Source organism: Nicotiana tabacum, chromosome 2 (genome assembly GCF_000715075.1).
Source record: "Nicotiana tabacum cultivar K326 chromosome 2, ASM71507v2, whole genome shotgun sequence".
Taxonomy (NCBI): domain Eukaryota; kingdom Viridiplantae; phylum Streptophyta; class Magnoliopsida; order Solanales; family Solanaceae; genus Nicotiana; species Nicotiana tabacum.
The window spans coordinates 66,415,255-66,426,611 of NC_134081.1; the positions used below are offsets into that span (position 1 = coordinate 66,415,255).

Here is an 11,357-nt window from a genome sequence, read left to right on the forward strand (position 1 = left end):
TCTTTTACAAGACGAAATACTATTCTTAAAATAATTAAAACTTTGCATTTGACATCTTTAAAAGAACACTTTCATTTGCATTTTCATCACATATTATGCTGAAAACCCCTTAAAATTTTGTTCTACAATATTTCTTTTGTTCATATTAGAAACATGAGATTCTAGCTTCCATTTCTAAAAATGGAAAAATAATCTAAAAAAACTTTATGAATACAACCAAAAGGGTCAAATTGGAAACAATGTAATACCCCAAGGGCCAAAACGAAAAACCAAAAATGAAAAAAAAACATTTTGCATGTTAATGTTTTTTTCTCTTCCCTCCACATCTATCCAAAACCAAAATTCCCTCCCTTCCCTCGTTTTCTCCCTTTCTTCCTTCCCTTCCAAAACCCCTTTCCCCCATTTCCACCCCAACCACCCACCCCCTATACCCACTACCCCTTCTCTAAAACCCTTCTCTTCTTACAATCCCAAAAATCTTTAGCTTAAGGGGTATCCATTCCATGTCTTTTGATACAAAAATGACAGGTTCAGATGCACCGCCCACTGGTGTGGCGGCGCCACCGGCTGCTCAGTCGTCATCCACCGCCGTGAACGGCGGAGAGAGGAGTCAGATCTCCCAGCCGATCAAACGATACCTGCCATTTGCTTCTATGAGGCCGCCGTTTGTTAGTCCTGAGGATTACCACCGATTTGGTGGTGTTGATTCTCGGATTGGGTCCCCTACTTTACAGCCTGATGCTATTGTTGTTAAGTCCCCTGTGAGTTGAATTAGATATTTTATGGGGTTTGATAAAATGTAGAGAAAATGGCGTAATTTTGTGTTTAATTGTTGCTATTTTGTGCATTTTGTGGTTACTCGAATTCTTGTTAACCTGCATTATTCGCATTTCATTGTGTGCATAAACTTTGAGCTAATTTATGTGGTTGAATTGTTGTTTGGAGCCTGGTATTGAGTTGGTTAAGTTAATAAATTTGCTTAAAAAACCATATGCTATAGCAAATTGCTTCTTTTTTACCCAAGAGGTCATTTTCCTCTAGTTAGCTGAAAACTTTCGGACACTGCTAGATAAATTTGGTAAAAAGGAGTAAATGAGTCTAGTGAATTTATTGTGAGTTCTACTATTCTGCCATTCGTGTATGCACATGTGACGACCAATTTGGTTACTGAGTTGAACGTGCAATATAGCTGGGTTTGATCTGATGAAACTTCTACTGTTTTTCTTGTATGTGGATATGATTGGTGTCATTCATGTCTTTGAATCTTATCCCGAACTAGAGGAGATTGAGTTGGGAGGATTTGCATTTTGGTTCGCCTTCAGAAATTAGCTCCTTCATTTTAGTAGCAATTAGGCTCTCCTCTCTTGCTTATGTTCTCTAATTAGCTAGCGCTAGTAAACGGAAGCTCTATTATTCATGTCTATTCCTTTTATATGTTTATTCTTTTAGATGTAAGGTTTAGTGCTAATATCTTAGCGGTTAATTTGTTTACATGAAACTGACCCTGCCCAGGCGGGAGCCTTTTAACACAGCGGTCCGCCTTTTACCTTTATTGTTTTAAGTTTAACAAGATTGAATAATACTTTAATATGCCCAAATCAAGAACTTTTTAGTTTGGTTTTGAGTAGTAACCCTAAATCGGACCTTTAGATAAACAGATTATTCTAGATACTCAAGTTTATCCCAGGGAAAATTGAGAGTGTTCTCATAATCATCCCCTCATTTGCTATGTGTTACTTGTTTATCACTTATGTAACTTATTTCTACTTTGAACACTTTATGCCCATGTAGGCACTAAAGCGGAAGGGTGGGATGGGCTATAAAGCAGCTGAGTCCAGTGACTGGACTGCTAATCCTGGGTATTCGGATGTGGCCAATAGTCCACTTGGAACGCCAGTGTCTGGAAAAGGAGGAAGAGCAAATGGACGGTCAAGAGCCACAAAAAGCAATAAATCTGGACCTCCAACTCCTGTCTCTAATGTTGGTGAGGCTTGGTATTTCAAATTTTATTTCCTCTTGATCTATCTATAGGTTGTGACGTTACTAACATGGTTGCAGTGGTTAAATATTTTCTTAACAACTTTTGGATTGCAAATTTGCAGGTTCTCCTTCTCCTCTTACACCTGCAAATTGCCGTTATGACAGTTCATTGGGTATTTAACGATTTTTTGCCCATGGATTGGTTTGTTGTAAATTTATTTATGGGAAGCGTGACTTTATGGTGGAATAAACCCATAGATTGAGCCACTGTCTTCTGTTCAGGTCTTCTAACCAAGAAATTTATCAACTTGATCAAGCATGCTGAAGATGGTATGCTTGATCTTAACCAGGCTGCAGATACTTTGGAGGTGATGTATCTTTTAGCTAGAAGTTCTTTCGATGCATTGTTAAAATCTGATTGTAATTTTCTGATCTTACAGGTGCAGAAAAGAAGGATATATGATATAACAAATGTGCTTGAAGGAATTGGTCTTATTGAAAAGAAGCTCAAGAACAGAATACAATGGAAGTAAGCTAGCTTTGCTTGGATATAAACACATATCTTCTACTTTGACACTGCTTGCAATGATTTGTCATTAAGCATCTGAAGCTATACTGATGTGCAAATTCCATAATTACTCTCTAGGGGTGTTGATGCTTCTAGACCTGGAGAAGTGGATAATGATGCTGCCATTTTAAAGGTATTTGGATATGTTTCCTTAACTTATTTGATTGTTAAGATAGTGCCTTCTCATCTATGTTATGATGGTCCATGTATAGGAGATGTGCACTATTATATCAGTTTTCACCACTTAAATAGAGCTGCAGTTTTATGAGAACCGCGACTTGAAGTAATGTATTATTAGAAAGTGAAACATTCTAGTGAGTTTCTTGCTATTTCTGCAGGCAGAAACTGAAAGCCTTTCGATGGAAGAGCGAAGATTGGATGACCAAGTTAGGTATGTTGTTTGTCAGCTAAGTCAGTAGTTCATGCTTCTTCCTTGAACTATATCATCGTGCTGATGTTTAGATCATTACAGAGAATTGCAAGAAAAGTTAAGGGATATGAGTGAAGATGAAGACAACCAAAAGTAACTTCCTTGTACCTGTCCTCACATACATAGTTGTAACCTAGATTGATAATTTGCTCTTCGCTAACAACAGTTTCAACTCTGACTGAATTAGATGGCTTTTTGTAACTGAAGAAGATTTAAAGAGCCTACCCTGCTTTCAGGTTCATTTTATAATTTATGTGTTTTCTTTTTTAACCACTTCATATCTGTCGTAGAATGATTGCATTTTTAGTGTCCTCTGCTCAAATAACTTATGAATAAGTTTATACTCTTTAATCCTGGCAGAATGAGACCCTCATAGCAGTTAAAGCTCCTCATGGCACCACCCTGGAAGTCCCAGATCCTGATGAGGTAAGTTGAAAGGAAGCAAATCTGAGAAAATATATTACATATTTCTTATAGGTAAAATAACATGCTTTTTCTGCAGGCTGTGGACTATTCACAAAGGAGATATAGAATTATACTCAGAAGCACAATGGGTCCAATTGATGTCTACCTCGTCAGGTATTGCTGGCTTCTTGAGCCATAAGCATGTCCTGGTCCTCTTTCCTTCGTAATACTAACACTTGAAAAGTGTTATCTGACTCTCGTATTTGATATTTTCCTTTTGAACTTCATGATTGATTAGTCAATTTGAGGAGAAGTTTGAGGAGATGAATAGTGTTGAACCATCAATGGCCATCCCAGTTGCTTCAAGTTCAGGCTCAAAGGACAATCCGGCCATGGAGAGATCAACTCTTTCAAACAGTGTTACTGAGAATGAAGTACAAACACAAAATGTTGATCAATTGAGTTCTGATCTTGGTACTTCACAGGATTACGGTGGTGGAATGGTGAAGGTTGTCCCTTCAGATGTTGATGTAAGTGTGCTTGTCTGGAACTTGGTCTTCTTGAAAAGATGATGTGGTCTAAGATAGATATGCTTAAGCGCCAAACAAGGCAAACAATGAACATTGTTCTTCACTTCCCGTTTCAAAGTCAATATGATTACTGCCTATACAGAATAAGAAGCTGTATAAAGCTCAGCAATTACACGGTAAAATCGGTATTCTTGATTATGCTTTCTAGACACGACAGATGTAGTGTTGCCATGTGGTAGAAAACGCACTAGTATACTGCTTGCTTAAAAGAGGAGAAACAGCTAAAAGAAGAAATTATAGTTTCAGTAGTGATGGCCTGGTTTGGCTTGGCACGTTTTTATTTGTAAAATTGCTGCTAAAGGGGTCCCCTTTATTTGCATTTTCATGTATAATACTTGACACATCATAACTTTACATAAAAAATAGAATAGAATTCCTTCATTTTGGTGCTAATTGTAAAAATATAAATGCTTCTTGTTTGTTGCAGAATGATGCAGATTACTGGCTCCTATCAGATGCACATGTTAGCATCACAAATATGTGGGAGGCAGATCGTATCCTTGTTTGTTAGGCTTCTTTCATTTGCAGATCTTGTTTGTTCAATTCCTAGTTCCCTTAACTTCAATAATAGCTGCAGTTGAATGGGATGGGGAAAACTTGCTCCATGAATTTGGAATAGCTGATCTAGGTACCCCACGGGCACATACTCCGTCTGCTGTTACTGATGTACCAACCCCAATGAACGTGCCACCAAGATGAGTTAGGCTCTCGCGGATAAGCTGAATTTGGAAATTCCAGTCTAATTTAGTCAGAAACAAGAAATCACCCGTCTATTTTTTGCTGTTTTGCTCCTTAGATCCCCAAGGGAACTGGACAGTGTACTTATACAAAGCCCAAGGACTGAGACTCTGTACAGTTGCGGAATCTGCTTGACCCCTTTTACATGGTTGATACTTGTAACCAAACAGAACATGCTGAAGGTGCAAAAGGTGGAGTTAAAAGAATGGGAAGGAAATGTTGGTTATTTATCAAATGCTTGCTCTTAACACCCTCCTCCCCCATTGTCTTTGTTTTTCCCAAGCATTTAGGCTATGTGGGAGGTAGAAGTTTTCCTTCCCCAGTAGTTCCTTTCCTGTTCGCAGGTCTTCATAACTCAACACTCATCTTCTTTCTGGAATTTAATATTACCATCATATATTTCAGGTCCTCAAAGGTGCATCATGATACATTACTAAGGGTTTTCCCTTGTTGAGAAAAATTCTACCTTTTGGTCCCTAGCATTCTGTTTTACTTTGTTTTGTACAAAGACAAGATTAGAAATGATCATATTTGAGAAAGTACAAGTGATTCAAATAAAGGAAAACATGAGAGGATGATAGTTTGTTCATATGTTTGTATACCTACAAATCCATCGATTTGTAGGTTTGACATTATGATGATTGAAACTGTTAGAGGAAATGTTACTGACCTAGAATTAGGTCAAGGTTGGCTGTGAAGACTTGCAAGCTACTTGAAATCCAAGTAGACTAAGCAAAGAATATAAGAAATGGAAGCAAAAAATTTGTATAGGTGTTATCAATTAGTTGGATTAAAACTTCTTTGTATTGTCTCACTCATATTAGGTTGTTTTCTAAAAATCTTCTGTTTGTTTAGACTTTTGCATGTTTGTATGCAGAGCACTTGTGTCAGAATTCTTAGTTAATCTAAAAAGACAAATTAGTAAGTATTGAAACGAAACTGCATACCAATGGAGCGAATGAATATTGATGATTGTTATACTCTTATTAGTTATTGAGATGTAGTAGTAGTTTGTCCAACACATTAACGAGCATAACTAAAAAGGATAGAGTAATTTCAATACTCCTATATGAATTTGGATTTGCACTAAAATGTTAAAAACTCAATCGGTCGTTTTGAGCTTTAGCATTCCATTCGGGGGGGTTTGAGACCTTTAATAGCTTCATATGATTTATTATAACTTGCGTATATGGTAGGTTTTGACTTTCGAGAGGTTCAGAGTTGATTTGGAAGAGTCATTCTCAATTCGGAAGCTTTAAGTTTGAAGTGTTGATCAAGGTTTGACTTTTGAGTAAACGACCTCAGAATCGGAATTTGATGGTTTCAATAGGTTTGTATGGTAATTTTGGACTTGGGCGCACGTTCGAATATGAATTTGGATGTCCCTAGAGGGTTTGGCTTTATTTGTCGAAAGTTGGCAATTTGAAGAATTTGAGAGTTCATAAGTTTAGCCGGGAGTTGACTTGTGTTATTGGAATCCTATTTTGGTTTTGGGACCTTGGATAGGTTCATCTACTTGATTGGAACTTATGTGAAAAGTTTAATTGTGATCCAGATTATCTAAGTGTGGGTCGGACGTGTTCGACGAAGTTGGAATGTTTGAAAGTTAAGAGAAAGATTTGATCTTCGATTCTTGGCTTGATGTTATTTGTGGTGTTTTGAGCCTTTGGATAAGTTTGGATAATATATTTGGACTTGTTGGTATAATTAGACGGGGTCCCAAGGGGCTCGAGTGTGATTATAGATGGTTTCGAACTATTTCAGTTGAGTTTGCATTGGTGATGTCAGGTAATGTATCACGTTCGCGTAGAAGAAGTAGGCTGGAGGAGCTTTGTTCTTCGCGTTCGCAACTGTTGGACCGAGTTCGCATAGTGTTGGGCAGGCTGACTCATCGCATTCACGTGAGGTGTCCGCTTTTGCGAGGGTGTGCAGGTAGGCAGGACTTTGGCTTTTGCGTTCGCGTTGGAGGAATCGCGTTCGCACTGCATTGGAGTTCTTTGGTCATCGAATTCGCGACTGAAGCTTCTTGTTCGCGAGTGGGGCAGTGTGGTAGGTCACGTTTGTGCATCGTGATCGCTGGGGCTCTGTCGCGGTCGCAGAGGGTACCCTTGGACAGACTTTATAAGTTGTGTATTTCAGGATTTTGAGCTCATTTCTCATATTTTGGACCCTAGGCTTGGAGAGGGCAATTTCTCATGGAGATTACCACACAAGACTTTGCGGTAAGTGACTTTCACTCATTTATGGTATTATTTCAAGAATCTACATGAATTACTAATACCCAAAATATGGAATTTTGAGATGAAATTTAGGGGTTTTATCTACACTTTGAAAGAGGGTATTTTGAGGAGTCGAGTACCGATTTAGACTCGATTTTGGAATCTAATCATATATTTGGACTCGGTAGGTTATAGTAATCGGATTTCGATATTTGTTCCGAATTTCATGCACGCGGGCTTGGGCTAATTTTTATTAACTTTTTGGGAATCTTCAAAGATCGAAACTTTATGGATTGGGATTGATTCCTATAGCATTGTTTGACTTTCTTAGATGATGTTTGGCTTGGATTCACGTGATTGGATGGTTAGAGCGAGGTTTTAACGTGATTTGAGGTTGAAGACTAGCCCAGATGAGGTAAGCGTCTTGCCTAGCTTTAGTTTGAGGGAATTTTTCCTAATAAATGTTATTGTTTTGCTACATGCAGGGATGATGTATATGCAAGGTGACGAGCGTATATACATGTACCATGGTTATTCATGCTCGGAGTAGATTCTAGATTACTCTATCCCTTGTTTGGTTATGTGGCTCTACGTGTTTTATGCTTTTACTTGATGGAATGACTATGTGAGAACAATAAGCTAAGCTAGAGAAAATACTTAGATTGATGATACCTTATTTTGAGCATGATGAACTATTCTTGAAATTATTGAGATGATTTAGACGTAATCACACGTATATTATGAACACACATATATACTTGTTATTCTTATATTATGCCTTTAATTGATATATGACAACTTGAGTTTCCTTACCAACATTAAAGACTATGATTTGCCTTTTGATGTTTATTGGAGGCTTGATGATTGTTTGGACGATGTATTATTTGTTGGGTCTGTAGTCATATGTACATATCAACATACATCCTACCTAGGGATCATTCTTTATACACATGCATACACCCATACATGGTTATTCTCTGTCCATGTGTATTACATATGCTTATCTGTCATTCATATGTATATATTCCTGCATATGGCTCTCGGTTATGGATGGAGGTTATGGAACGAGGTTTCTGCCATACAATTTTTGTGGTAATGATGTTGATTTGGTACGTGAGTTGTCCGTGCAGCACGTAAGGTGTCCGTGCCGTTGATATTATTATTGAAACGTGAGTTGTCCGTGAAACATGTGAATTATTCATGCGGTTTATATTATTAATGGCACGTGAATTGTCCATGCAGCACATGAGTTGTCTATACGGTTGATAGTATTATTGACATGTGAGTTGTCCGTCAAACACATGAGTTGTCCATTCGATTGTTATTATTATTGACACTTGAGTTGTCCGTGCCACATGTGGATATAGATCCATCTCCCTAGGGTCGCTCTCTCATGTTTCTCTCTTGATGGCATACACACAGGTTGTGAGAAACTGACATGTTTCTGGTTGATTGTGAGGTAGAATCTGATGTGATGAGTTAGTAAGCATAAAGGTGGAAGCTTGGCCATTCAAGTGATTCTTTGTGCATATTCATGCATTTACACGTTTCCTTCATGCATATCATTTACATATGCTAGTCAATGCATTTTGCATATGCACGGAACTTGTTGGTGAGTTGTTGGACACTTAGAGGGTGTCAGATTAAGGTAAAATAGAGTTATCATCATACATTAATATGTTGGACTTATGTAAAGGTTTCATGAACACGACACTCAGAAATGGATCATTGTTATGTATATGCATTTTACATTCATGTATGAGTATTTGAGCACACACTACTTAGTGCAGCCGAGGGAAGAGTTCAAATTCCCGCTACTCATACTCCAGAGCAGATGGCTCATGGTTATCAGACCCCAACAGTTCTACAAGTTGGGGTGTTCGACCCACTATTGCTACACAACCCAGAGAGAGACGCGCGATGTCAGCTGATGAGTTGAAGAGGTTGGACAAGTTCACCAATTTATTTCCCCCTCACTTTAGTGGTACACCTTCCGAGGATGCCTAGGACTTCTTAGACCGTTGCCATGAGATTTTGCACAACATGTGGATAGTGGAGTCCAATGGAGTAGATCTCATAGTATTTCAGATGCATGGTTCTGCCAAGAGGTGGTGGCAGATGTACGAGCAGGGCAGGCCAGCGGGATCACCTCCTCTCACATGGGCTCAGTTTTCGTAGTTATTCTCGGAGAAGTTTTGTTACGACCCAGACCCACCAAATGACCGTGATGGCGCTTAACACCGCTTGGCAAGCCAACAACAGTAATGCGGAAATCAACTCTAACAATAGTAAGAAATAACCTCAAACTTTGCGCTATAACATAAATACTAAAATGAAAATATAACTGAAATCCACCCCAAAATCTGGTGTCACTAAGTACATGATCTCTACAGAGTACGAAATGCAAGGTCTGAATGAAAATACAATAGTGTCCGAAATACATAACAGTAACAGTAAAGATAGAAGAGAACTTCAAGGCCTGCGAGCAAGAAACAATAGAGCTACCTTAAAATCTCTGACAAAAATATAACGACAGCTCCTAACGATCGTTGCTACCCGCAATACCTGAATCTGCACACTAAGTACATGGTGTAGTGTGAGTACAACCGATCCCATGTACTCAATAAGGATCAAGCCTAACATCGGAGAAAGTATGTTACGAGGTAGGCCAATCCACAACTTGCTTCCAATAATCAATAACAAAGATAATAGCAAAATAATGATATGTACAGAAAAGCATCACAGGTAGTAACATGTTTATATCGATCTAAAATACGAGAAAATGTAGACATGTTCAAATATATATCAATCAAGGCATAAATATCAATTAACACAAGGAAATAAGTGCATCTCTGTGCCAGTGTGACCAGAATGTAAGCCCAATACGACAACATCACTGTGATAACCTGGTATCATGTACAAGTACTTCTCAGTCACACTCTTAGCACTATCCTGGTGCCTAGAAAAATGCCCAGAATCATCACACACACTCAGCACTGTACAGGTGCCTCGATACGCTATCGCCTTACCAAGCACAACTAAATGTGCCTCGCTCTCAGGTGATTCCCTGACTTCGGAGGGGCATATCCAAGCCCAAGTGCTAATCAGATCAAAGTCCATGATCAGTAACGTAAAGCCCAATATGGGGCCTCGACGAGCATCGCCTCATAATCAATACCATTCAGCCCAATATAGGGCCTCGACGCAAGCATCGCCTCACAAACAATATTACTCAGCCCACATGGGGCCTCAATGCAACATCGTCACTCAACAATATCTCTTAGCCCGGTATGGGGCCGCAACGCAAGTGTCGCCTCACAATAATATCAATATGGATCAACGGCCCAAATCAGTCATCAATCTTCTCAAGTCTCAATATGCAAACACCTCACAGTACCGATAATCAAAATACTGCACGGAATGTACCATTGTGCCACAACTCAGCTCAACCTCGTGCCACACGAGGACACCAATAATAATTGAGATAATATATAAAATGTGCGAAGAGACATAAGAGACATAGATATAACATGAGGATATAATATCATGACTGAAAATATGACTACAGCTAAGGCAAATAGCTCGATCATGGAAAATAGCCCTATCATCTCAAACAGTCAAGCAAATAGCCTAGACATGATTTATAGCATGAATAATAGCTCACACAATCATTCAAGTAAATAAAACACGGAATCAAAGAGGCATGCTAGGAAATAAGGCATACAATAGTCTAAAATTTACTCGGATAATGAAAATCACGGTGCACGCATATACGCACGTCACGTCGTATATACGACACTCCAACTCATAACAAGTATCATGCCATACATAAAATACCCTCAATCCAAGCCTAGGCAAGATACTTACCTTACTCCAAAATTCGATAATCAGATCCAACGCCTCTCTAACATCTCAAGCCAATGTCTAATGATCCGAAACTAGCCAAAGAACGTGCAAACCAATCAAAATATACTCAAATTCTCATAATTTAACAATTAGAAATAATTCTCAACTCTACACAAAAAGCCAATAAAGTCAACCCCCGGGCAACGCGCCCGGAGTCCAAAAATTCTCAAAGATAAGTATTACCCATAGCACCACAAACTCAAATATATAATTTATTCCCAATTCAATGTCTAATTTCGTGGTCAAAACTCAAAAATATCATTTCTAGGTTTTCTTTCAAAATTCCACAATTTTAACCTCAAATTCATGAATTTACAAGCCTAAATTCATACATGTTCATGAAATATAATCAAAAGTGGGTTTGAAACACTTACCCTCATTAGGTGGGTGAAATGGCTCTTCAAAATCGCCCCATAATCGGCTCCAAATGAGAAAATGAGATGAAAATGAGCTAAGTCCTGATTTGCTAACTTATACACTACCCAGGCATTACCCTTCGCGAACGCGGCATGTGCCTCGTA

The 11,357-nt window shown here is 38.6% G+C and overlaps 1 protein-coding gene across 1 annotated transcript; it reads left to right on the plus strand.

The window, feature by feature from the left end:
- The first annotated feature begins 289 nt into the window (after positions 1-289).
- Positions 290-5,550, plus strand: LOC107816179 (transcription factor E2FA). The gene is made up of 14 exons (XM_075233690.1): positions 290-761; positions 1,792-1,984; positions 2,103-2,153; positions 2,263-2,348; positions 2,421-2,509; positions 2,627-2,681; positions 2,887-2,939; positions 3,021-3,071; positions 3,166-3,214; positions 3,339-3,404; positions 3,481-3,557; positions 3,682-3,913; positions 4,401-4,467; positions 4,545-5,550. The coding sequence occupies exons 1-14, from the start codon at positions 504-506 to the stop codon at positions 4,670-4,672; spliced, it is 1,455 nt and encodes a 484-aa protein (XP_075089791.1). The 5' UTR covers positions 290-503; the 3' UTR covers positions 4,673-5,550.
- The last annotated feature ends 5,807 nt before the right edge of the window (positions 5,551-11,357 follow it).

Excerpts from the sequence above, each read along its gene's own strand:
- LOC107816179 (XM_075233690.1), top strand. The coding sequence starts at position 504 with ATGTCTTTTGATACAAAAATGACAGGTTCAGATGCACCGCCCACTGGT. Across the intron at positions 2,349-2,420 it reads AGGCTGCAGATACTTTGGAG|GTGCAGAAAAGAAGGATATA; the intron begins GTGATGTATCTT and ends CTGATCTTACAG. Across the intron at positions 3,405-3,480 it reads AAGTCCCAGATCCTGATGAG|GCTGTGGACTATTCACAAAG; the intron begins GTAAGTTGAAAG and ends CTTTTTCTGCAG.